The following is a 27019-nucleotide window of genomic DNA, read 5'->3' as shown; positions in this document are numbered from 1 at the left end:
TGTGAAATGTTGATAGAAGTTAACTTTATGTAATAGTGACTGTTTGACTGACATTTATCCACCAAGTTAGTGCAGTAGAACTTGCATTAATAGAGCAGACAGGGTCGTCACTAGCTGGCACAACCACGAAGTCTATCCCAAAGCCCGGCAGATGGCAATATTGAGTCGTTTCATTTTACCGTCCAAAAGGCATGGTATGAAGCCGGCTATATACACTCGTCTCCCCAGTGGACCGGTTCGTACATTAAACATCCTCCATTCAGGCTGCAAAGGCATCGGTTTCCTCCTTAATTTTAACATCAGGAACTAGCATTAGCTAGCATGGCGGTGGAAAATGGTGTTTCATAAAGAAAGTATGCATATTTTCCCTGTTTTGTTTTCTCCACCTTCTCGCCATTAACTAGATTTAAGGAGGAAATGTATACCTTTGCAGCCTGAATGAGAATGTTTTATCTACGAACCGGTCCACGGGGTATACACAGTCATAAACCCTCATATTTCTACAATTTATCTTCTTAAAATTGTATTTTAAACAACCGTAACCACACTGCTAAACTTATGTCTAACCATAACCTTAAATAAAGACCAAAAAGCACATTTTGATTTTCTAACATTTTTACGATATAGCCAATTTTGACTGCCGCTGGACAATCTACTAGCTGGTGGATACGGATACCAAAGATGTGTTTAATATCTGTTCCGATAACGGCCAATCCAAAATGGCGACCGCCGTTCCAGTTGATTCGGGGTCGACTGTTCCAACAGGTATCTACAATAACACATTTACGTCTCTCCGTGAAGTAGTTTGCACGAAAATGCGATCTAATTAACGTAGCTACAGATTCAGCATCGCCTGTAGCTGAATATGTTTTTGTTGTTGTCTTAATTCAACTGACTCAATTTCTCCGTTCTGTCTGAGCTAGCTAGCTAACGTTATCACAGTTTGCTAACGTCAACAATCGGATCAGATGGATTGCGCTATAGCTAACTAGGTATCTTAACGTTACAAGCTTGAAATTGGGTCCTGTACTTTATGGTGTTGCTAGTAGTAAGGGCTTACGATGGGATATCTGCACACCGGATAATGTAGTTATTTTCAATCAGATGTAGCTAGCTAACGTTAGCTAACTCGCTCTTGAATGGGGCAAATTCTCTCCAACTCCAGCAATTCTAACTACAGTAGTTAGCTAACTTACTCCCTCTGTTAGCTATTTGCCATGCTCGAAATCAGTGGGCCTTTGTGTTGATATTTTGTAATATTTGCCGCATCGAGTAGTAGGACAAAACACCTGTTAATTGTTGCTAGTTAGCTAACTAGCCAACCCAAGAAACTGAGACCAGCCAGTAATGTTGGTTGCTAGCTAACTAGTGTGTTGCCTATTTATTTGTAATGCCAACACAATTGTTTTCGTGGATAGAATGTGGTGGTCGCGTCTATGTTGTTGACACAGTAATGTTTTTCTGCAGCTTTTGGACTCACGACAACAGGCAGTCACGCACATCCAATCAATTAGGCGAAGTAACGTTAGTTTAGGGTGGAATGGATACAGATTTGGTTTCCATGGGAGATAATGAGCAATAGTCCGAGTAATGTAGGCCTATGTGGTTGAGGAAGAACCTACTGTCCTGTCATAATTCCAACACATTTACAGAGAACTTTACTGGAAGTCACAGAGTATAAGAGGAATTCATGGGGCGTCCTGACTAGCGCCGGGCGATGAGGACAAAAATCCATATTGCGATAAATTTCCTGAATTGATGCGAGAACGATACGTTTATAACAATGTTAACCACCGTTTTTTTGTATCATCATTTAAACTACTACTGCTAGTTTTATGGTTGTAGTCATCAATTGTCCCATTAACAATCACCAATATTAGCTCATTTATTTCATTTAAAACTTTGTTTCTCTATTATAGGCAATTTATCGTAAAGAAAGATATCAGCAAAATGCCTGCGATAAGTGATTGTTATGGTCGGTGTCGATTTTCTGTTTATCACCCTAGTCCTGACTGAGTTGGTTTTTGGTTGTGGTCACGTTATTCACTTGTCCAGAATCAGTTGATATCAGAGGTTATACTGTGAACAGTGACGCAGTGACGCTGGGTCAGGAAAGGAGACTTCTCTATCTTTCTAATCCTGGTCTAGTATAGGCTCTTATCAGCTTTACTATGGTGTTTGTTACAGTTGCTCTTCCCTTGGTACTGTAGTAGCTAGCCAGTTTGAGTCAGGTCATGAGAATAGGTCTGTTTTGGTCCCGCAATAACAAGCCTGATTGCTTTATGTGGATCTAAGTCTGAATACAGGGCTGGCCAATTAACACACACTCAAACGCAAATGATACAGGGTGATCTCTGTCTATATATAAGCTCATAAATTGGGCCAATAACCAGCACATTTACTCCCATATTATTGCTCTACATGCATGCTACAGTGCAGGCTAATAGCCAACATGTGTTGTGAACTGAACTGAGATGTGTCTCATTGTAACTGTGAAAATGTTTGGACACAATGTCGAACTGGGATGTTATCGAAATCCTACTTTTAAAAACAAGCCATTTTTCTTAAACAGAGCGCTGCTTGTTTCTAGATCTCTGTAGCCTATGGTCCATATAGGCTAATTTAGAGGTGAGCAATGTGATTGAAACCTAATTCGGTTGTACGCATGCCTTGTTCATGTGTAACTGGCTGTGGTGGTTCTGTATCTTACTCCACAGACATTAGGACTCAGTTCTGGAGGAGAGCCTTGCAGAGAGGTACCTGCATGGGGTTGCAGTTTGTGTGTGAGCGAGTGGCTGAGCGTGTGCTTTGTTCCTGTGAGTGCCTCTTCCAGGCATTACAGGACCTTGTGGCATTTGAGCAAGCAAAGGGCGAGTGGACCAAATAGAGGCTTGGTTAAGTGTTGCTTTCTATTGTGTGTGCGTGTGTGCTTTCTATTGTGTGTGCTTTCTATTGTGTGTGCTTTCTATTGTGTGTGCTTTCTATTGTGTGTGCGTGTGTGCTTTCTATTGTGTGTGCGCTTTCTATTGTGTGTGCTTTCTATTGTGTGTGCTTTCTATTGTGTGTGCGTGTGTGCTTTCTATTGTGTGTGCGCGTGTGTGCTTTCTATTGTGTGTGCGTGTGTGCTTTCTATTGTGCGTGTGTGCAGTGCATTACGCAGTGAAATGGCTACGACATAGTTTACCAAGACAAGATGCATCTCCACTCCCTGAGCTAACTAATCCTTATGGAGTTTGTTCAAGCAATGTGCATTGGTTTAATTCATTGATTTGATCCATCTCACAATTTGAATAGGCCTAGCCTAATATCTCAGACAAATAGCATATTAGGCTGTTTCCTGTTTCGCTATCAGTATCCCACCATTCCATCACTCGGATGATATATTTTCAGTAGGTCTCCCTCCTCTTGCCTCTCACTGTCCTCAACATAACTCTGACCTGCCCACAATATTACAATAACAGCAGACAAGTTTTTTCCCAACTGTTTGTAATATCACTATGTTGAAAGTCAGAAATAGCAGTTGCTATTGGTTATAGGCCTGAAGTTCTCATGGAGTGGGCGAGAAGGTGAATCTCACACATGCACACAATTTTAGAGGGCGAATCCTTTTGTGAGGAGCACATTTTTCAAGCATTGTTATGACTATGTGAAAACAACATTGAGAAAATTCTAGACATATTTTGCTTCTGGGTTTTCCTATGTTGGCATGTTTGTCGCACAAATAGCAATGTTTTAAAATAGGCTATGGGCTGTTATCTATTGGGCTGGATAAAGTTGGGCCTGGAGTCTGCAGGGTCGGTGAGTCACAGGAAAAGTCCCAAAGCTTAGTTTGGGTGATGGAAAAAGTTTAGTCATTGGCTCTGGTAGAGGACCCAGTGGTCTAGACACAGTATCAGACTGGGGTTATGTCTGGCAGAGACCGACGTACAGTGGGGGAAAAAAGTATTTAGTCAGCCACCAATTGTGCAAGTTCTCCCACTTAAAAAGATGAGAGGCCTGTAATTTTCATCATAGGTACACGTCAACTATGACAGACAAAATGAGAAAAGAAAATCCAGAAAATCACATTGTAGGATTTTTTATGAATTTATTTGCAAATTATGGTGGAAAATAAGTATTTGGTCAATAACAAAAGTTTCTCAATACTTTGTTATATACCCTTTGTTGGCAATGACACAGGTCAAATGTTTTCTGTATCTCAGTTTCCACACTGTTGCTGGTATTTTGGCCCATTCCTCCATGCAGATCTCCTCTAGAGCAATGATATTTTGGGGCTGTCGCTGGGCAACACGGACTTTCAACTCCCTCCAATAATTTTCTATGGGGTTGAGATCTGGAGACTGGCTAGGCCACTCCAGGACCTTGAAATGCTTCATACGAAGCCACTCCTTCGTTGCCCGGGTGGTGTGTTTGGGATCATTGTCATGCTGAAAGACCCAGCCACGTTTCATCTTCAATGCCCTTGCTGATTTAAGGAGGTTTTCACTCAAAATCTCACAATACATGGCCCCATTCATTCTTTCCTTTACACAGATCAGTCGTCCTGGTCCCTTTGCAGAAAAACAGCCCCAAAGCATGATGTTTCCACCCCCATGTTTCACAGTAGGCATGGTGTTCTTTGGATGCAACTCAGCATTCTTTGTCCTCCAAACACGACCAGTTGAGTTTTTACCAGAAAGTTATATTTTGGTTTCATCTGACCATATGACATTCTCCCAATCCTCTTCTGGATCATCCAAATGCACTCTAGCAAACTTCAGACCGACCTGGACATGTACTGGCTTAAGCAGGGGGACACGTCTGGCACTGCAGGATTTGAGTCCCTGGCAGCGTAGTGTGTTACTGATGGTAGGCTTTGTTACTTTGGTCCCAGCTCTCTGCAGGTCATTCACCAGGTCCCCCCGTGTGGTTCTGGGATTTTTGCTCACCGTTCTTGTGATCATTTTGACCCCACGGGGTGAGGTCTTGCGTGGAGCCCCAGATCGAGGGAGATTATCAGTGGTCTTGTATGTCTTCCATTTCCTAATAATTGCTCCCACAGTTGATTTCTTCAAACCAAGCTGCTTACCTATTGCAGATTCAGTCTTCCCAGCCTGGTGCAGGTCTACAATTTTGTTTCTGGTGTCCTTTGACAGCTCTTTGGTCTTGGCCATAGTGGAGTTTGGAGTGTGACTGTTTGAGGTTGTGGACAGGTGTCTTTTATACTGATAACAAGTTCAAACAGGTGCCATTAATACAGGTAACGAGTGGAGGACAGAGGAGCCTCTTAAAGAAGAAGTTACAGGTCTGTGAGAGCCAGAAATCTTGCTTGTTTGTAGGTGACCAAATACTTATTTTCCACCATAATTTGCAAATAAATTCATTAAAAATCCTACAATGTGATTTTCAGGATTTTTTCCCCTCCTTTTGTCTGTCATAGTTGACGTGTACCTATGATGGAAATTACAGGCCTCTCTCATCTTTTTAAGTGGGAGAACTTGCACAATTGGTGGCTGACTAAATACTTTTTTCCCCCACTGTACAGTGGTCTAGACACAGTATCAGACTGGGGTTATGTCTGGCAGAGACCGACGTACAGTGGCTTGCGAAAGTTTTCACCCCCTTGGCATTTTTCCTATTTTGTTGCCTTACAACCTGGAATTATAATGGATTTTTGGGGGGTTTGTATCATTTGATTTACACAACATGCCTACCACTTTGAAGATGCAAAATATGTTTTATTGTGAAACAAACAAGAAATGAGACAAAAAAACAGAACTTGAGCGTACATAACTATTCACCCCCCCAAAGTCAATACTTTGTAGAGCCACCTTTTGCAGCAATTACAGCTGCAAGTCTCTTGGGGTATGTCTCTATAAGCTTGGCACATCTAGCCACTGGAATTTTGCCCATTCTTCAAGGCAAAACTGCTCCAGCTCCTTCAAGTTGGATGGGTTCCGCTGGTGTACAGCAATCTTTAAGTCATACCACAGATTCTCAATTGAATTGAGGTCTGGGCTTTGACTAGGCCATTCCAATACATTTAAATGTTTAAACCACTCAAGTGTTGCTTTAGCAGTATGCTTAGGGTCATTGTCCTGCTGGAAGGTGAACCTCCGTCCCAGTCTCAAATCTCTGGAAGACTGAAACAGGTTTCCCTTAAGAATTTCCCAGTATTTAGCGCCATCCATCATTCCTTCAATTCTGACCAGTTTCCCAGTCCCTGCTGATGGAAAAACATCCCCACAGCATGATGCTGCCACCACAATGCTTCAATGTGGGGATGGTGTTCTCGGGGTGATGAGAGGTGTTGGGTTTGCGCCAGACATAGCGTTTTCCTTGGTGGCCAAAAAGCTCAATTTTAGTCTCATCATACCAGAGTACCTTCTTCCATATGTTTGGGGAGTCTCCCATATGTCTTTTGGCGAACACCAAACGTGTTTGCTTATTTCTTTCTTTAAGCAATGGATTTTTTTCGGGCCGCTCTTCTGTAAAGCCCAGCTCTGTGGAGTGTATGGCTTAAAGTGGTCCTATGGACAGATACTCCGATCTCTGCTGTGGAGCTTTGCAGCTCCTTCAGGGTTATCTTTGGTCTCTTTGTTGCCTCTCTGATTAATGCCCTCCTTGCCTGGACCGTGAGTTTTGGTGGGCGGCCCTCTCTTGGCAGGTTTGTTGTGGTGCCATATTCTTTCAATTTTTTAAATAATGGATTTAATGGTGCACCGTGTGATGTTCAAAGTTTCAGATATTTTTTTATAACCCAACCCTGATCTGTACTTCGCCACAACTTTGTCCCTGACCTGTTTGGAGAGCTCCTTGGTCTTCATGGTGCCATTTGCTTGGTGGTGCCCCTTGCTTAGTGGTGTTGCAGACTCTGGGGCCTTTCAGAACAGGTGTATATATACTGAGATCATGTGACAGATCATGTGACACTTAGATTGCACACAGGTGGACTTAATTTAACTAATTATGTGACTTCTGAAGGTAATTGGTTGCACCAGATCTTATTTAGGGGCTTCATAGCAAAGGGGGTGAATGCATATGTAGTATTTATTTTTTAGAATGCTTTGAAACAAGTTATTTTTTTCATTTCACTTCACCAATTTGGATTATTTTGTGTATGTCCAGTACATGAAATCCCAAAAAAAATCAATTTAAATTACAGGTTGTAATGCAACAAAACAGGAAAAACGTCAAGGGGGATGAATACTTTTGCAAGGTACTGTATGTCCCTGTGTCGATGCCAGGAGTTCTCTCGTTATTTCCTCTCACCACCCTGGTCTTTCCCTGTATCCGGTTTTCCCCATTAAACCTAATTCCAGGCTATGTCCACTAATCGCTCTGTTTGTGTGTCTGTCTTTTTGTCTGTGTGTGTGTGTCTCTGTGTGTATGTGGTGTGTTATGCAGCGAGTGGTCAGTTAACTTGTTGCTCTGCAGCTGCTCTATGCTCTCTCACAGTATCTGCTCTGTGGTAGACTGTCTGGGAGGGAATGTCTGCTGTAATACTATACTGTCTGGAGATGGACCTACATACAGTGCAGAGGTACTAAGTAACAGATAGGCGGTCGGTAACCTTAGTAACTGCAAACTACAACATTAGCTGTTTTAAAAATTTATGGAGAACCGTCATACAAATGCAATGCATCCTGAGCAGTGACTGAAGTGCAGGGGTTCCCCTAGATTGTTTTAGGCTCGAGGCAAAGGCCCCACCGCAACAGCGTCCAGGGCAGGCTGACATGGAAGCAGCATTAGAGGGAGAAGTGGTGGTTAAATCTAGAGCAGAATGTGTATTGTGAATGGGAGCAGCAGTTAGCCTAGGCCTAGCCATTCTTGTGGCTGTGTAGGTCTAACCATAATTTTTGTTTTGTTTTTATTTAACCTTTATTTAACTAGGCAAGTCAGTTAAGAACAAATTCCAAATTCTTATTTACAATGATGGTCTACACCGGCCAAATCCGGACGACGCTGAGCCAATTGTTCGCCACCCTATGGGACTCCCAATCACGGCCGGTTGTGATACAGCCTGTAATCGAACCAGGGGGTCTGTAGTGATGCCTCAAGCACTGAAATGCAGTGCCTTAGACCGCTGCGCCACTTGGGAGCCCGGCAACCATGGCTCGGCATCTGTGGAAAATAACACGAATGACTGCTGTTTTTGTAATTAACCAAGAGTGGTTGTCAAGCATATACTGCGACAAATTTGTACTCAAATCAAAATTACACTGAAGTTTATTAGGTTTTTCTTATGAGCATTTTGTGCATGGAGTGGAAAGACTGCAATTAAGCAATTTGGTCAGACACTAGTTTTGGGGGATTTTACGATTGCATTGTCGATGGTGATGACATTGTGATGTCAAACGATAGTGTCAGTCCAGACATTGCACAACCCTATCAGACACTTTAATATGGGTTCCTTCTTCCATAAACTACTATACTATGTGACGATGAATGAATCACTACAGCTGGCCGACATGACTCCAGCTATGTGAAATTAGCTTGGTTCTGTCGGTAACTGTTAGATTCTAAGAGGAGGACTGAGGTGTGCAAGAATAGGTCCATCACTCTACTCTCTAATATGTTTTCCTTTCTCCTTTTCTCTCTCTCTCCCCCCCCCCCCCAGGGCCCAGTGGGTCTCGGAAAATGGCATCTCCAGAGGTAAGACAGACAGACACCATCCCTGACTCACTAAACCGCTGATTACAGTACTCTGCTGATGATGCTGGAGCCCTGTTGATGAAACTGTGTTTTCCACTACCTTTAGCGAACAGTGTGTGTTACACAACATTTCCAGAACCCGGTGAAGATGTGTTGTATATCACCTGTCTGTCTGTGTCCTCTCCCTAGACACAGGCTATGTGGAAAGGGAGGGGGAACTGGTTTTGATGGTTTCTGTGTATCAATGGCAGATGTTTACCTTTAAGCTGTGTGTCATAAAACCAAACAATGGAGAGAACAAGATGACACTGAAAGTTGTTTTAATGGAGTCAAACACACACAGCTCTACAGTGCATTTTTAGTTTCTTAATACCCTTTATTTCTCCCTATTCTCTCTCTCTCTTTCTCTCGCTTTCTTCCTGTCTCTCTCTATCTCTCTTCCTTTCTCTCTCTCTCTCATTGGAGTGCATGCTGGGAGTGAGTCGTGAAGCAGGAGTGATTTGTGAGAGCGACTGGAATTATTTTCACTCTATTGGGTTTTGGTGTGTGTATGTATGTATGTGTGTGTATGTGTATATATATATATATATATATATATATATACACACAGTGAGGGGAAAAAAGTATTTGATCCCCTGCTGATTTTGTACGTTTGCCCACTGACAAAGACATGATCAGTCTATAATTTTAATGGTAGGTTTATTTGAACAGTGAGAGACAGAATAACAACAACAAAATCCAGAAAAAATGCATGTCGAAAATGTTATAAATAGATTTGCATTTTAATGAGGGAAATAAGTATTTGACCCCTCTGCAAAACATGACTTAGTACTTGGTGGCAAAACCCTTGTTGGCAATCAGAGGTCAGACGTTTCTTGTAGTTGGCCACCAGGTTTGCACACATCTCAGGAGGGATGTTCAAATCAAATCAAATCAAATTTTATTGGTCACATGCGCCGAATACAACAGGTGCAGACATTACAGTGAAATGCTTACTTACAGCCCTTAACCAACAGTGCATTTATTTTAAACAAAAAAGTAAGAATAAAACAACAACAAAAAAGTGTTGAGAAAAAAAGAGCAGAAGTAAAATAAAGTGACAGTAGGGAGGCTATATATACAGTAAAATAAAGTGACAGTAGGGAGGCTATATATACAGGGGGTACCGTTGCATAGTCAATGTGCGGGGGCACCGGCTAGTTGAGGTAGTTGAGGTAATATGTACATGTGGGTAGAGTTAAAGTGACTATGCATAAATACTTAACAGAGTAGCAGCAGCGTAAAAAGGATGGGGTGGGGGGCAGTGCAAATAGTCCGGGTAGCCATGATTAGCTGTTCAGGAGTCTTATGGCTTGGGGGTAGAAGCTGTTGAGAAGTCTTTTGGACCTAGACTTGGCACTCCGGTACCGCTTGCCGTGCGGTAGCAGAGAGAACAGTCTATGACTAGGGTGGCTGGAGTCTTTGACAATTTTGAGGGCCTTCCTCTGACACCGCCTGGTATAGAGGTCCTGGATGGCAGGGAGCTTTGCCCCAGTGATGTACTGGGCCGTACGCACTACCCTCTGTAGTGCCTTGCGGTCAGAGGCCAAGCAGTTGCCATACCAGGCGGTGATGCAACCAGTCAGGATGCTCTCGATGGTGCAGCTGTAGAATTTTTGAGGATCTGAGGACCCATGCCAAATCTTTTTAGTCTCCTGAGGGGGAATAGGCTTTGTCGTGCCCTCTTCACGACTGTCTTGGTGTGTTTGGACCATGATAGTTCGTTGGTGATGTGGACACCAAGGAACTTGAAGCTCTCAACCTGTTCCACTACAGCCCCGTCGATGAGAATGGGGGCGTGCTCAGTCCTCTTTTTTTTCCTGTAGTCCACAATCATCTCCTTTGTCTTGGTCACGTTGAGGGAGAGGTTGTTGTCCTGGCACCACACGGCCAGATCTCTGACCTCCTCCCTATAGGCTGTCTCATCGTTGTCGGTGATCAGGCCTACCACTGTTGTGTCGTCGGCAAACTTAATGATGGTGTTGGAGTCGTGCCTGGCCATGCAGTCATGGGTGAACAGAGAGTACAGGAGGGGGACTGAGCACGCACCCCTGAGGGGCCCCCGTGTTGAGGATCAGTGTGGCAGATGTGTTGTTACCTACCCTTACCACCTGGGGGCGGCCCGTCAGGAAGTCCAGGATCCAGTTGCAGAGGGAGGTGTTTAGTCCCAGGATCCTTAGCTTAGTGATGAGCTTAGAGGGCACTATGGTGTTGAATGCTGAGCTGTAGTCAATGAATAGCATTCTCACGTAGGTGTTCCTCTTGTCCAGGTGGGAAAGGGCAGTGTGGAGTGCGATAGAGATTGCATCATCTGTGGATCTGTTGGGGCGGTATGCAAATTGGAGTGGGTCTAGGGTTTCTGGGATTATGCTGTTGATGTGAGCCATGACCAGTCTTTCAAAGCACTTCATGGCTACAGACGTCAGTGCTACGGGTCGGTAGTCATTTAGGCAGGTTATCTTAGAGTTCTTGGGCACGGGGACTATGGTGGTCTGCTTGAAACATGTTGGTATTACAGACTCAGTCAGGGACATGTTGAAAATGTCAGTGAAGACACTTGCCAGTTGGTCAGCACATGCTCGGAGTACACGTCCTGGTAATCCGTCTGGCCCTGCGGCCTTGTGAATGTTGACCTGCTTAAAAGTCTTACTCACATCGGCTACGGAGAGCGTGATCACATAGTCGTCCGGAACAGCTGGTGCTCTCGTGCATGCTTCAGTGTTGCTTGCCTCGAGCGAGCATAGAAGTGGTTTAGCCTCGTCTGGTAGGCTTGTGTCACTGGGCAGCTCGCGGCTGTGCTTCCCTTTGTAGTCTGTAATAGTTTTCAAGCCCTGCCACATCCGACGAGCGTCAGAGCCAGTGTAGTATGATTCAATCTTAGACCTGTATTGACTCTTTGCCTGTTTGATGGTTCGTCGGAGGTCATAGCGGGATTTCTTATAAGCGTCCGGGTTAGAGTCCCGTTCCTTGAAAGCGGCAGCTCTACCCTTTAGCTCAGTGCGGATGTTTCCTGTAATCCATGGCTTCTGGTTGGGGTATGTACGTACGGTCACTGTGGGGACGACATCATCGATGCACTTATTGATGAAGCCAGTGACTGATGTGGTGTACTCCTCAATGCTGTCTGAAGAATCCCGAACATGTTCCAGTCTGTGCTAGCAAAACAGTCCTGTAGCTTAGCATCTGCGTCATCTGACCACTTTTTTATTAGCCGAATCACTGGTGCTTCCTGCTTCAGTTTTTGCTTATAAGCAGGAATCAGGAGGATAGAGTTATGGTCAGATTTGCCAAATGGAGGGCGAGGGAGAGCTTTGTATGCGTCTTTGTGTGTGGAGTAAAGGTGGTCTAGAGTTTTTCCCCTCTGGTTGCACATTTAACATGCTGGTAGAAATGAGGTAGAACGGATTTAAGTTTCCCTGCATTAAAGTCCCCGGCTACTAGGAGCGCTGCATCTGGATGAGCGTTTTCCTGTTGATTAATGGCCTTGTACAACTCATTCAGTGCAATCTTAATGCCAGCATTGGTTTGTGGTGGTAAATAGACAGCTATGAAAAATATAGATGAAAACTCTCTTGGTAAATAGTGTGGTCTACAGCTTATCATAAGATACTCTACCTCAGGCGAGCAAAACCTCGAGACTTCCTTAGTATTTGATTTTGTGCACCAGCTGTTGTTTACAAATATACACAGACCGCCACCCTTTGTCTTACCAGAGTCTGCAGTTCTGTCCTGTCGATGTAGCGTATAGCCCGCTAGCTGAATGTTGTCATTGTTGTCGTTCAGCCACGACTCCGTGAAACATAAGATATTACAGTTTTTAATGTCCCGTTGGTAGGATAACCGTAATCTTAAATCGTCAATTTTATTCTCAAAAGATTGAACATTGGCTAATAGGATTGATGGGAGAGGCAGTTTACTCGTTCGCCGTCGGATCCTTACAAGGCACCCGGATCTGCGTCCACGATATCTCCGTCAATCCTCACGCGAATGACGGGGATCTGGGCCTTGTCGGGAGTCTGTAGAATATCCTTCGCGAACGCCTCGTTGAAGAAAAAGTCTTCGTCCAACGCGAGGTGAGTAATCGCTGTCCTGATATCCAGAAGCTCTCTTTGGTTATAAGAGACGATGGCAGAAACATTATGTACAAAATAAATTACAAATAACGCGGAAAAACACACATAGTAGTACAATTGGTTAGAGGGCTGTAAAACGGCAGCCATCTTCTTCCGGCGCTGTCCAGACTCCTCTTTACAGATCTTCTCCAAGTCATTAAGGTTTCGAGGCTGACGTTTGGCAACTCGAACCTTCAGCTCCCTCCACAGATTTTCTATGGGATTAAGTTCTGGAGACTGGCTAGGCCACTCCAGGACCTTAATGTGCTTCTTCTTGAGCCACTCCTTTGTTGCCTCCTCCAAACACGGCGAGTTGAGTTGATGCCAAAGAGCTCGATTTTGGTCTCATCTGACCACAACACTTTCACCCAGTTCTCCTCTGAATCATTCAGATGTTCATTGGCAAACTTCAGACGGGCCTGTATATGTGCTTTCTTGAGCAGGGGGACCTTGCGGGCGCTGCAGGATTTCAGTCCTTCACGGCGTAGTGTGTTACCAATTGTTTTCTTGGTGACTATGGTCCCAGCTGCCTTGAGATCATTGACAAGATCGTCCTGTGTAGTTCTGGGCTGATTCCTCACCGTTCTCATGATCATTGCATTTCCACGAGGTGAGATCTTGCATGGAGCCCCAGGCCGAGGGAGATTGACAGTTATTTTGTGTTTCTTCCATTTGCGAATAATCGCACCAACTGTTGTCACCTTCTCACCAAGCTGCTTTGCGATGGTCTTGTAGCCCATTCCAGCCTTGTGTAGGTCTACAATCTTTTCCCTGACATCATTGGAGAGCTCTTTGGTCTTGGCCATGGTGGAGAGTTTGGAATCTGATTGATTGACTGCTTCTGTGGACAGGTGTCTTTTTTATACAGGTAACAAGCTGAGATTAGGAGCACTCCCTTTAAGAGTGTGCTCCTAATCTCAGCTCGTTACCTGTATAAAAGACACCTGGGAGCCAGAAATCTTTCTGATTGAGAGTGGGTCAAATACTTATTTCCCTCATTACAATGCAAATCAATTTATAACATTTTTGACATGCGTTTTTCTGGATTTTGTTGTTGTTATTCTGTCTCTCACTGTTCAAATAAACCTACCATTAAAATTATAGACTGATCATTTCTTTGTCAGTGGGCAAACGTACAAAATCAGCAGGGGATCAAATACTTTTTTCCCTCACTGTGTGTATATATATATATATAGATATATATATATAGATATATATAGATATATAGATTAGTTTAGTTGTTTTAAGGTTATCTTGTCTAACTATCACTAAGCACGTATACGGGTGGTGGGATCGTTGAGGTTGTTTTTCGCGAGGGCACAACCAGCGGGTGGGGCTGGTTGCAATGGCCACTCGCGGAAGTTTGGAGTTTAAAAAACGTAGTCGGCGGCATGGGAGTAAAGATTCCTGCTGCGGCCGGGTGTTCAGTGGAAGAATGTAGCTTGGCAGTGGGTGCTATCATTGGGTATGATAGCATCAAATCAGCCTCAAGGATGAATAGCGCTGTAGTGATATTCTTAGATTCCATTGAAAAGGTGAATACGATAGTTGAGAGTGGTGTTGTGTTGCGGGAGACACAGACGCCGGTATTTCCGCTTATGAATCCCGGCGAAGAAAGTTATACTTTCTAACGTGCCACCATTTGTTAGAGATGAAGTGTTGGAGTGAGAGTTATCTCGTCATGGTCAAATTGTATCTACAATAAAGAAGGTTCTTTTTGGATGCAAATCTCCTTTGCTGAAACATGTCGTGTCTCATAGGAGACAAGTGCATATGATTTTAAAGAAGGACACTGACGAATTGAATTTAGCATTCAGTTTTAAGATTGATGGATTTGATTATGTCTTCTACGCTTCTACTGAATCAATGAAATGCTTTGGCTGTGGAAGAGAGGGGCATTTGGTACGTAATTGTCCCGAGAACAATAGTGAGATAAATGGGGTGGAGGGGAGGTATGGGATTGAGAAGGTACGTCAATTTCTGAAGTTGACAAAAGGGAAGAAATATATGCAGGATTATAATGTAACAGATTTTTTCCCTGAAAGTCAATTCTTTATTGAATCAGCAAAGTTTCTGATGTCAAAAATAACAGGGGGAAGTTTGACAAGCCCTGAAATTGCTAGACTCAAGAAAGTGGTCACAAGAGTGATAAGTGATGGAAATTCTAAAGAAAATGAAAGAGTTCAGTCGCAGCCTTAACTCTGTAAAGAGATGTGGTTTCTGTGTCTTCCTCTGTATTTTTTTCCCATCCATGAGCAGTTTTAAGATTTCTTCTTTAAACGTAAATGGGGCAAGAGACGTTAAAAAAAGAGCCGTAGTGTATGAGTTAATTCGGGGAAAGTGAAGTGACATACATTTTCTACAAGAAACGCATAGTAATTTGGAAAAAGAAATTATGTGGCAACAGGAGTGGGGGGGGACAGTGGTGTGTTGTCATAAAAACTCAAAAAGTGGGGGTGTGGCCACCTTGTTCTCAAAAGGGTTTTTGCCTTTGTCATATGAGGTTGAAGAGGTAGTTGAGGGGAGGTTATTAAAAGTTAGTGATGTTTTCATACCTTGCTCTATGTGTCTGATAAATGTATATGCCCCAGAGGTGGCAGTTGAGAGGGTATGTTTTTTAGAGACATTATAAAATACCATTGAGAAATGTAATAATGAAGATCATTTATTTATTGCTGGGGATTTTAACTGCACAGTCAGTGATTTGGATAGTAATCACAAAGAACCTCATATAGCCTCAAGGACTTTTTTAAAACGCCTCATTGGCGGAGTCAACATGGAGGCACGAGACAGTACACCTGGGCGCATGTGAGAGAGAACACCATCGCTATGGCCAGGTTAGATAGGTTTTATTGTTTTGAGCATCAATCTCAGGTCTGTAAATCAAGTGTGATAACCCCAGTGGGATTTTCTGATCATTGTTTAATAACAGAGGTGGTGTTCATTAACGATATAAAACCCAAAAGCGCATACTGGCATTTTAATATAACTTTATTGAGTGATGCTCACTTCAGGAAATGTTTTAGTTTTTTTCTGGGAGAGGTGGAGGTCTCAAAAGGCCAGTTTTGTATCCCTTGAACAGTGGCGGGATATAAGGAAAATCCAGATTCAACAATTATGTAATCAATACACGAGGAATGTCACCAAGGATATCACCAGATCAATGAAAGCCCTATAGACTGAAATAGTGGAACTCATGACGTTGGTTGAGACCACAGGAGATTGAGGCCATACTCAGGCCCTGGAGAGGAAAAAAGCTGCATTGGCAGACCTGCTGGGTATCAGAGCACAGGGGGCATTGGTGAGAGGTAAGTTTCAGGGAATCTCTGAAATGGATGCCTCATCCAAATTTTTATTTGGTTTAGAATGGACAAAGAATAATTATTCATTGTCTCAAATCAGCTGTTGGACAGGAGCTCACTAGCCCTAGTGAAATTAGAAAGAGGGCAGTAGAGTTCTATGCTGAGCTCTACAAGTGTGAGTACAAAGAGGATAAAACAGTGACACAGCAGTTCCTTGATGGGCTCCCACAGGTGGCTGCAGAAGCTCAGGTTGAGCTAGAGCAACCATTGTCTTTGCAGGAGCTATACACTGCATTAAAAGGCATGGAAAATGGAAGGGTACCAGGCATGGATGGGCTTCCCGTTTACTTTTTAAAGTCTTTTTGGGCTATGTTGGGAGAGGATTGGCTAGCAGTAGTTAATGATAGTTTAAATGGAGGGTTACTACCAATAAGCTGCAGAAGGGCTGTCCTCACCCTACTGCCCAAGAACTGGAGGCCGGTGGCTTTATTGTGCACTGATTATAAGATCCTGTCAAAGGCTTTGTCCAACAGGCTGAGGGAGGTGATGGGGCAAATCATACGGACCAGTCCTACTGTGTTCCTGGCAAGCAGATAGGGGATAACATTTCTCTGATTCGTGATTTTTTGGATGTCTCTAGGGCTATTGGGTTGGATGCTGGTGTAATTTCAATTGATCAGGAAAAGGCATTTGACCGAGTTGAACATCAATACTTATGGCACACTTTTGAGGCGTTTGGGTTCAGCTCTGGTTTTATTGCCATGATAAAGGTGATATATGGTGACATTGAAAGTGTATTGAAAGTTAAAGGTGGTTTGAGTGCTCCTTTTAAAGTGTGTAGAGGTATTAGGCAGGGATGTTCTTTGTCGGGAATGTTAAATGCCATTGCTATAGAGCCACTACTAAATAGCATTAGAAGTCACATTGAAGGTGTGTACCTTTCAGAGGATATTCCTCCTATTCGTCTCTCAGCCTATGCTGATGATGTAGTTGTTTTAGTGAAAAATCAAGCGGAGGTGGATAGTTTGAGTGTAATGGTTGGTCGTTTTAGGGGAATATCCTCTGCAAAGGTAAATTGGGAAAAAAGTTGTGCTTTACAGATTGGAGAATGGTCTGGAGGGATCATGGCTTTGCCAGGGGGGCTGGAATGGTGTAAGGGAGGTTTTAAGTATCTTGGAGTGTACCTAGGAGATGAGGGGACAATGGGATTTTTTTTTGGATTGGGGTGGTTGAAATGGTGGAAGTGAGGATGAGGAGATGACGTTGGTTGTTATCTCGTATGTTATATAGGGGGCGCACTATTATAGTTAACAATGTGATTGCCTCTGCACTGTGGCATCGGTTGTCAGTTTTAGAGCCACCATCTGGCCTTCTGGCTAAGATACTGGCGATTATTTGTAGATTTATTTTGGGATAAATATCATTGGGTTCCACAGTGTTTTTTTTATTTGTCAAAAGAGGAGGGGGGACAAGATTTAGATTAGATTTTAGATTTTAGTCATTTAGCAGACGCTCTTATCCAGAGCGACTTACAGTTAGTGAATGCATACATTATTTTTTTCATACTGGCCCCCCGTGGGAATCGAACTCTCAACCCTGGCATTGCAAACGCCATGCTCTACCAACTGAGCTACATCCCTGCCGGCCATTCCCTCCCCTAACCTGGACGACGCTGGGCCAATTGTGCGCCGCCCCATGGGTCTCCCGGTCGCGGCCGGCTACGACAGAGCCTGGATTCGAACCAGGATCTCTAGTGGCACAGCTAGCACTGCGATGCAGTGCCTTAGACCACTGCGCCACTCGGGAGGTTCTTGTACATCTTGCTAGTAGGGCTGCTGCTTTCCGGTTTCAGTTCATTCAAAGGTTGCTTTATGGACCGGAACATGTGGTTTGGAGAGGGGTGGCAGGTCTTGTATTACAGCAGGTTGGGGGATTAGGTTTAAAGAAGGCTTTATTTTTGGTTGATAGTAGCCAGATTTCTAGGGAGGGAGTACCTCCGTTTTACAGAGGCCTTCTTAGGGTGTGGAGCATAATGAAGGTGTCCAGACGAACTTCAGCGGAGTCAGTGCATTGGCTGTTGGAGGAACCTCTGGTGTATGGGGCAAGACTGGATTGTACAACTGCAGCTGTTCCACATTTCTCCAAGATTCTGGTGAAGGGCAAAATCATCACCTTAAAACAGTTAATGGCCATGGCTGGGCCCGCCTTAATGGATGGAAGACGGGTGGCTGAACATTTGGGGGTGAGGTCGGAAAGGATTGTCGGACAACTGCTGGGAAGCTGCAGGAAGGCTCTGTCAGCAGAAGAGTGGGGTATGCTGAATAGTCACAAGAAGAAGGTACAAGATGAAAACGTCTCATTTCCAAAACTAGGGATTACACCCAATATCCCAGAGTCTGAAAGAAAGGCGTTATTACTGGATTTGAGAAGGTTGGAAGAGGTGGGTTTGGATGAGGTGAATGGGAAAGACTTATATAGGGGGGGTCTCAAGGTGTTAAATAAAGATACATTGAAAAATAGAAAATACACTCCATGGAGGGTAATATTGGGCATTGATGACAAGGTAAAGCCAGCATGGAGAGCACTGTACAAGCCACCGTTACAAAAGGGTACTGGGGATATGCAATGGAGGGTTTTGCATGGCGTCATTGCAGTTAATGCTTTTGTATCTGTTATTAACTCAGATGTTGGAGATGGATGTCCTTTTTGTAAATTAAGAGAAACAATTTTTCACTGTTTTATGGAGTGTGAGAGGATAACCTCTCTTGGAAATGCTGGAGTCTTTGTTTAAAGCTGTAGGGGATATTTTCAATAACACTGTTTTTATTTTGGGGTTTCAATATAGTAAGCAACAGAAAATAAAATGTCAACTGTTAAATTTTATTTTGGAACAAGCTAAGAATTTTTCTGAGTAGGAAACATAAGATAGAAATGGGATATGGGCAGGATGTAAGATGTGTTTTTAAAGGATTAGTGAAAGCAAGAATAAAAGTGGATTTTGAGTTCTTCTCGGCTGTAAAAGATCTCCCATTGTTTTTTATTTTTTATTTTTTATTTAGTAATGACATTTGTTGCTTCATTTCTGAAAAGGCAGTGTGCCATTTATTTATGTTAACACTTGAGTATAAAATAAAGGTTTTATAAAAACTCTACTCTCTCTCGCTCTCTCTCTCTCTCTCTCTCTCTCTCTCTCTCTCTCTCTCTCTCTCTCTCTCTCTCTCTCTCTCTCTCTCTCTCTCTTCCTGTCTGTCTCTCTGTGTGTGTCTCTCTCTCTCTCAGATGCCTGGATCCAGTCAGAGTATGAAGAAGACCATTGGACACAGAGGAGTTGAGACTAACACTGGAGAGACCACCTATAAAAAGGTCAGTATGGGGTCAACACACACAAACCCACCATGTGTGTGCTAAAATTACCCGTAGCCTGAAACCCTTCCCCGTCCACACCTAATGATGAATCGCAGAATGTAATGTACACAAGCATTTGAGAGTCATAGATTAATTATATAATGAGAATTCCTCAGACACAATTAATTTATCAATCTATCTTGACAACCATCCATTTCTCCATTTATCTCTTCCACTTCCCCCTCCAGACCACGTCGTCAGCCCTGAAAGGAGCCATCCAGCTGGGCATCACTCACACTGTGGGCAGTCTGAGTCAGAAGGCTGAGAGGGACGTTCTCATGCAGGACTTTGTGGTGGTCGAGAGCATCTTCTTCCCCAGGTTAGACGTGTGTGTGTCCCCGTGTGTGTCTGTGTCACTGGCGTAGTACACATCCTTTTCCCCCTCATCAATCTACACACAATACCCCATAATGACAAAGCAAAAACAGGTTTTTAGAAATGTTTGCAAATTTATAAAAAACTGAAATCACATTTACGTAAGTATTCAGACCCTTTACTCAGTACTTTGTTGAAGCTCCTTTGGCAGCGATTACAGCCTTGAGTCTTCTTGGGTACAACGCTACAAGCTTGGCACATCTGTATTTTGGGAGTTTCTCCAATTCTTCTCTGCAGATCCTCTCAAGCTCTGTCAGGTTGGATGGGGAGTGTCGCTGCACAGCTATTTTCAGGTCTCCAGAAATGTTAGATAGGGTTCAAGTCCGGGCTCTGGCTAGGCCACTCACGGACATTCAGAGACTTGTCCTGAAGGCACTCCTGCGTTGTTTTGGCTGTGTGCTTAGGGTCGTTGTCCTGTTGGAAGGTGAACCTTCGCCCCAGTCTGAGGTCCTGAGTGCTCTGGAGCAGGTTTTCATCAAGGATCGCTGTACTTTGCTCCGTTCATCTTTGCTTTGATCCTGACTAGTCTCCCTGCCGCTGAAAAACATCCCCACAGCATGATGCTGCCACCACCATGCTTCACCGTAGGGGTGGTGCCAGGTTTCCTCCAGATGTGACGCTTGGCATTCAGGCCAAAAAGTTCAGTCTTGGTTTCATCAGACCAGAGAATCTTGTTTCTCATGGTCTGAGAGTCTTTAGGTGCCTTTTGGCAAACCCCAAGCGGGCTTTCATGTGCCTTTTACTGAGGAGTGGCTTCCGTCTGGCCACTCTACCATAAAGGCCTGATTGGTGGAGTGCTGCAGAGATGGTTGTCCTTCTGGAATATTCTCCCATCTCCACAGAGAACTCTGGAGCTCTGACCAAGGCCCTTCTCCCCCGATTGCTCAGTTTGGCCCGGTGCGGCCAGCTCTAGGAAGAGTCTTGGTGGTTCCAAACTTCTTCCATTTAAGAATGATGGAGGCCACTGTTCTTGGGGACCTTCAATGCTGCAGAAATGTGTTGGTACCCTTCCCCAGATCTGTGCCTCGACACAATCCTGCCTTGGAGCTCTACGGACAATTCCTTCGAGCTCATGGCTTTGTTTTTTGCACTGACATGCACTGTCAACTGTGGGACCTTATATAGACAGGTGTGTGCCTTTCCAAATCATGTCCAATCAATTGAATTTACCACAGGTGGACTCCAATCAATTTGTAGAAATATCTCAAGGATGATCAATGTAAACAGGATGCACCTGAGCTAATTTTAGAGTCTCATAGCTTATGTAAATAAGGTATTTCTGTTTTTTACTTTTTATAAATGTGCAAAAATTTATAAAAATCTGTTATCGCTTTGTCGTTATGGGATATTGTGTGAGGGGAATTATTTAAAAAAAAAAATTTTTTTTTTGAATAAGGCTGTAACGTAACACAATTTGGAAGAAGTCAAGGGGTCTGAATACTTTCTGGAGGGGGTCCACCTAGAGGTCGGGCCACCCAGATAGTATATGAACAAGTCATAAACCATGAAAGAAATGTTTATAATTACAGGAAACTAAAACATTTTCTCTCAGCCTCATGGCAAAATGTGTAAAATAGCATAAGATTAGCTAGATTTCTAAACTGTTGGACACCAGTGGTCTGAGTGTGTCCATCTTGCATCTATGCTTGAGAGAACTCTTCATGTATTTAGCGCTCATTAACCCCCCCCTTGCTCTGTCTGTCTGTCTCAGTGAGGGCAGTAACCTGACACCTGCCCACCACTACAGTGACTTCAGGTTTAAGACCTACGCCCCCATCGCCTTCCGCTACTTCAGAGAACTCTTTGGCATCCGGCCAGACGACTACCTGGTCAGTAGACTACAAAGATGTACTTAATTGAATCTGGTTGGTTTGGTTTTGTCTGGTTGATTGGTTGTGTCTGGTTGTAGTTCTCTATGGTCAGGATGGTTGATTGGTCTTGTCTGGTTGTAGTTCTGTGGTCAGGATGCTAACTAACTCCTCTCCTACAGTACTCTCTGTGTAACGATGGCCTGATAGAGCTGTCTAACTCCGGGGCCAGTGGCTCTCTCTTCTACGTGTCCAGTGATGATGAGTTCATTATCAAGACGGTGCAGCACAAAGAGGCTGAGTTTCTCCAGAAGCTACTACCAGGATACTTCATGGTGAGATATTGAAGGAGCAGGGGGAGGATACTTCATGGTGATATATTGAAGGAGGAGGGGGATACTTCATGGTGAGATATTGAAGGAGGAGGGGGAGGATACTTCATGGTGAGATATTGAAGGAGAAGGATACTTCATGGAGAGATATTGAAGGAGAAGGATACTTAATGGTGAGATATTGAAGGGGGGGGGGGGTGTAATACTTCATGGTGAGATATTGAAGGAGGGGGGTGTAATACTTCATGGTGAGATATTGAAGGAGGAGGGGGAGGATACTTCATGGTGAGATATTGAAGGAGAAGGATACTTCATGGAGAGATATTGAAGGAGAAGGATACTTAATGGTGAGATATTGAAGGGGGGGGGTGTAATACTTCATGGTGAGATATTGAAGGAGGAGGGGGAGGATACTTCATGGTGAGATATTGAAGGAGAAGGATACTTCATGGAGAGATATTGAAGGAGGGGGGAAGGATACTTAATGGAGAGATATTGAAGTGGGGGTAATACTTCATGGTGAGATATTGAAGGGGGGGAGGATACTTCATGGAGTGATATTGAAGGAGGAGGATACTTCATGGAGCGATATTGAAGGAAGAGGATACTTAATGGAGAGATATTATAGGGGGGAGGATACTTCGTGGAGAGATATTGAAGGAGGAGGGGGAGGATGCTTAATGGAGAGATATTGAAGGGGGGAAGGATACTTCATGGTGAGATATTTAAGGAGGAGGATACTACATGGAGAGATATTGAAGTGGGGGAGGATACTTCATGGAGAGATTGAAGGAGGAGGGGGAGGATACTTCATGGAGAGATATTGAAGGAGGAGGATACTAAATGGAGAGAGATTGAAGGAGGAGGGGGAGGATACTTCATGGAGAGATATTGAAGGAGGAGCATACTTCATGGAAAGATATTGAAGGAGGAGGATACTTCATGGAAAGATATTGAAGGAGGAGGATACTTCATGGAAAGATATTGAAGGAGGAGAGGGAAGATACTGTCTGTGGTGGCCTGTGTGTTTTAGTGTGTATATAATACCTAACTGTCTTGTCTTTTCCTCTCTCCCCCCAATCTCTCCTCACTTCTCCTTTCTACCCCTCCCTTCTTTCCCCGCTTTCCACCCTCCCCCCTTCTCTCTCTCCATCCAACCACTCTGTAGAACCTGAATCAGAACAAGCGGACCCTGCTTCCTAAGTTCTACGGTCTGTACTGCATCCAGGCGGCAGGGAAGAACATCCGCCTGGTGGTGATGAACAACCTGCTGCCCCGCGTGGTCCACATGCACCTCAAGTACGACATGAAGGGTTCCACCTATAAGAGACAGGCCTCAGCCAAGGAGAGGGAGAAGACTTTTCCTACCTATAAAGACCTGGACTTCATCCAGGACCTGCCTGATGGAATGCTGCTGGAGCCGGACAACTACAACGCCCTTAGCAAGACCATCCAGAGAGACTGCCTGGTGAGAGGGAGAGACGGTGTGTGTGTTCTGTTTGTGTGTGTGCTGTTTGGGTGTACTGTATAGTAACTCTTATGCGTTTGTGTGTTCTCCAGCTCCTGCAGAGTTTTAAGATCATGGACTACAGTCTGCTGGTGGGGATCCATAACCTGGAGCAGGCTAGTAGGGAGCGGGAGCGAGGAGGGGGGCAGGTGGGGGACAGTGGTGGGTCAGAGGGGGCGGTGACCCCAGACCAGCGCCGACCCCAGGCCCAGAAGAGTCTATACTGCACAGCCATGGAGTCTATACAGGGAGAGGCCCGCGGGAAGGGGGCCCTGGAGTCTGAGGACCAGTGAGTCAATCAATACATCACACGATATTACCTTGGGAAAAGTGCAAACTTTCACATAAAATTATGATTTGTTGATGGTGATTGGTTGGTGTGGTGTATGATGTCATTTCAGTATGGGCGGGATCCCAGCCAGGAACTCTAAAGGAGAGAGGTTGCTGGTCTTTATCGGCATCATCGACATTCTGCAGTCCTACAGGTAGGTGCTTGTTTCTTTGTTTGTGTGTGCGTTCTTGTGTACAGACTACATACAATTTCACATAGTTAATATAATGATACAGTACTCAAACTATTGGGACAGTGACACATTTCCTGTTTTACTCTAGCACTTTGGATTTGAAATGTTACAATGTAAATACCCTCAAAATAAAGCTGACAGTCTGCACTTTAACCTCATAGTCATTGTATCATTTCTAATGCAAAGTGCTGGAGTACAGAGCCTAAACAACAACAAAATGGTCAATGTCCCAATACTTTTGGAGCTCACTGTATACCATTAGCAGGTGAATTTATCCAATGCGACTTAGTCATGCGTACTTATATTTTACGTATGGATGGTCCCGGGAGTCGAACCAACTATCCTGGCGCCATGCTTTACCAACTGAGCTATGTTCACGAAGACTGTTTTTCAGGTTCATCAAGAAGTTGGAGCACTCGTGGAAGGCCCTCGTCCATGATGGGGTAAGATCCTACACACACACACTATACCTGTAGTACATTATGAAAGATGCCACAGATGCAGGTGTCAGATCTGCCACTGCTTATGTCAGGCCTATGTCAGGTTATAACTGGTTTATTCCTTTTCCTCTGTAGGATACAGTGTCGGTGCACAGACCAGGCTTCTACGCTGAGCGCTTCCAACAATTCATGTGTAACACAGTGTTCAAGAAGATCCCATGTAAGACTGCTGTGTGCTTGTGTATTTTCTGTTTCAATATTGACTTTTATGATATAACGTGCTGTCGTTATTTAGTGTTATATTGTTCTCTCCACCCCCCCATCCCCACCCCTCAGTGAAGCTCTCCCCGTCTAAGAAGTCTCGTGGTGGGGGTCCGGGGGGTCTGAGGAGAGCTCCTACCCTGGGAGGCCCCACCCCCCTCTCCCACGCTGCTGGACAGTCTGTGGTGGACCCCCGACTCGTCTCCCACTACAACAGGGCTGACGCAGATGGAGACAGCGGTGAGTGAACAGTTAACACAAACATGGATTGTATGTTTGATCAGAGGTCAAGGTGGACCAGAGCTACATGAAGTGCCTATGGACAAGGGGTTAAGGGTGGACTTGGAATTGTGCCATTAGTTTCCCTCTTTACTCCCTCTTTCTGTTCAGGCATGCAGTCGGGCAGGCCAGACCTGGTGCCAAGGACCCCTCCCCTGGCGGGAGGGTCAGGGGATGCAGAGGCCAACCTCTCCACGTCCTCATTAGGAAGCACAGGACTCACCTCCTCCTCTCCTCCGCTACGGTAACACCTCCCTCCATCACCTCTCCTCTCTTCCCCTCTCCTCCACAAAGTAAGTCCTCCTCCTCAAGTCACCCAGTTCATGTGTTTCTCTCTCTGTAGGTCAGTAGGGGTTGAGGTGCATAGAGCAGTAACAAGCACAGACCAAGACCACGGTACCTCCCACAGGTACACAAAGGAATTATACCATTGACTCACATATATTCCCACTTACATGTTCACACACACTATACACACACATGCCCTTATCAATCTTCTCTCTCTCTGTCTCTCAGTATGGGGGTGGAAGTGGAAGAATCAGGTGATCAGTCAGGTAATGAAGATGCCATCTCACTATCAGACATCGTTCCAGAGACCAACATCTGCTAAGTCTGGCCCAATCCTCTTCCTCCTCTTCTTAAGATCTTCACTATGGTGTTTCTCATAGCTCACTGGCCTCCCTCCCTGTCTGTCCCCCACAGTAACAACTGATCTGGAGTCATCTGAGTAAAAGGGGATTCTGGAACCAAGAAGGTGGGTGGAAGAGAGAGAGGGGGAGGGGGAGAGTAGTCTTGCATCCTCCATCCTGACTCCTCTTTGGATCCGTACTTCAGGCTGGCTGAACGGGATGGGGGGGTTGGGAAGTGAAAGAGAGGGAGAGAGTGACTGAGTGCCAGCAGGAGGAGCAAAGAGGAAGAGAGAGTGTGTATGTGTGAGGTAGGGGTGGTTGTCTGAAGGCTTGGTCAGCCAGACAGACACAGGGGTATGCTGCTAGAAACCCATCTCTAACTAAGTTACAAGAGTCTCTGTGTCACTAAACCCACTTAAACTGTCCTACCGATCACAAAGTCTGAAGGGGAGAGGGATGTGGGCTCAGACACCCCTATATCGACAGTGTGGAGGAGGAACACCATGCTCTATATCACACTCTGTTCTGTGTTACTGTGTGCATTCCTTCTTGTGGACAGTCTAAGTGGGTTCAGTTTTCAGTGACTCAGAGCATAATATCTCATATATGATCATTCTACATCTCTCCACCCCCTCCTCTCTCCACACAGCCAGGAGATGGGAGGGAAACAGGAGAATCATCTCTATGTAGTGTTTTAGACTTTTTATTATGACCACACTTTTACTGCTATGGACAGAACATATGTTTTCATCACACAGACCTTCTATTCGTTTAGATTATGGATGTATACAGTAGCTGACTGAATTTGGGAGCTGGAATGTACAGGCCAGAGCTATAGGTAGGCTATAGTCCACAGGAGGTTGGAGGCACTTTAATTGGGGAGGACGGGTTCGTGGTAATGGCTGGAGCGGAATGAGTGGGATGGTATCAAATACATTAAACACATGGTTTGATGCCATTCCATTCTCACCGTTCCAGCCATTATTATGAGCCGTCCTCCCCTCAGCAGCCTCCACTGCTATACACAGTGTTGTTTATGTGTCTATTGCTCTGGTACTGTCTGATGGGGAGGCTCTGTCTGTCACTCTGTCTCCATGGTTATCCTGGAATCTTCCTCTCTGATGAGACCACATGTGCTATAGTGATCAAGGTTTAAAGAGGACATAAAATAAGGTTAAAAAAACACCAGCAAATCAGCTCCAAGTGATTTTAATTTGAGAAATGTGTTCCAAAGTATTCCTATGCATAATAGAGAGATATGTGATTGTAAGCAAGGTTTGAAATTGTTTTAGTCAAATATTATCTGTTTGGGCTTCTTGCAGTCAATTTGCACTCAACAAATTATTTGTAATTATGTTCCGGCCCCCTGACC

At 44.4% G+C, this 27019-nt stretch overlaps 1 protein-coding gene across 2 annotated transcripts; it reads left to right on the top strand.

Moving 5' to 3' along the window:
• The first annotated feature begins 719 nt into the window (after nt 1–719).
• On the top strand, nt 720–26589 carry LOC121542694 (phosphatidylinositol 4-phosphate 5-kinase type-1 alpha-like). 2 transcript variants are annotated; one of them, XM_041852187.1, is made up of 16 exons: nt 730–765; nt 2718–2756; nt 8600–8634; nt 19367–19450; nt 19681–19811; nt 21579–21696; nt 21858–22010; nt 23176–23475; nt 23568–23803; nt 23916–23999; nt 24433–24481; nt 24614–24698; nt 24815–24979; nt 25130–25262; nt 25362–25427; nt 25535–26589. In XM_041852187.1, exons 3-16 carry the CDS (start codon nt 8620–8622, stop codon nt 25626–25628), a joined length of 1713 nt encoding a protein of 570 aa, XP_041708121.1. In that variant the 5' UTR covers nt 730–765; nt 2718–2756; nt 8600–8619; the 3' UTR covers nt 25629–26589. The 2 variants fall into 2 exon arrangements, with proteins under 2 accessions (XP_041708120.1, XP_041708121.1); XM_041852186.1 differs by lacking the exon at nt 2718–2756 and having other exon boundaries at nt 720–765.
• Nucleotides 26590–27019: the final 430 nt, after the last annotated feature.

The sequence above is a fragment of the Coregonus clupeaformis genome, chromosome 28 (assembly GCF_020615455.1).
Source record: "Coregonus clupeaformis isolate EN_2021a chromosome 28, ASM2061545v1, whole genome shotgun sequence".
NCBI classification, from domain to species: Eukaryota; Metazoa; Chordata; class Actinopteri; order Salmoniformes; family Salmonidae; genus Coregonus; species Coregonus clupeaformis.
The sequence above is the reverse complement of the archived record's forward strand: the minus strand, read 5'-3'. Positions and strand labels throughout refer to the sequence as shown.

Coding starts and splice junctions, on each gene's coding strand:
- LOC121542694 (XM_041852186.1), top strand. CDS start 720: ATGGCGACCGCCGTTCCAGTTGATTCGGGGTCGACTGTTCCAACAG. Junction 19,451..19,680: donor GAGAGACCACCTATAAAAAG/GTCAGTATGGGG, acceptor TTCCCCCTCCAG/ACCACGTCGTCAGCCCTGAA. Junction 23,476..23,567: donor CCATCCAGAGAGACTGCCTG/GTGAGAGGGAGA, acceptor TGTGTTCTCCAG/CTCCTGCAGAGTTTTAAGAT.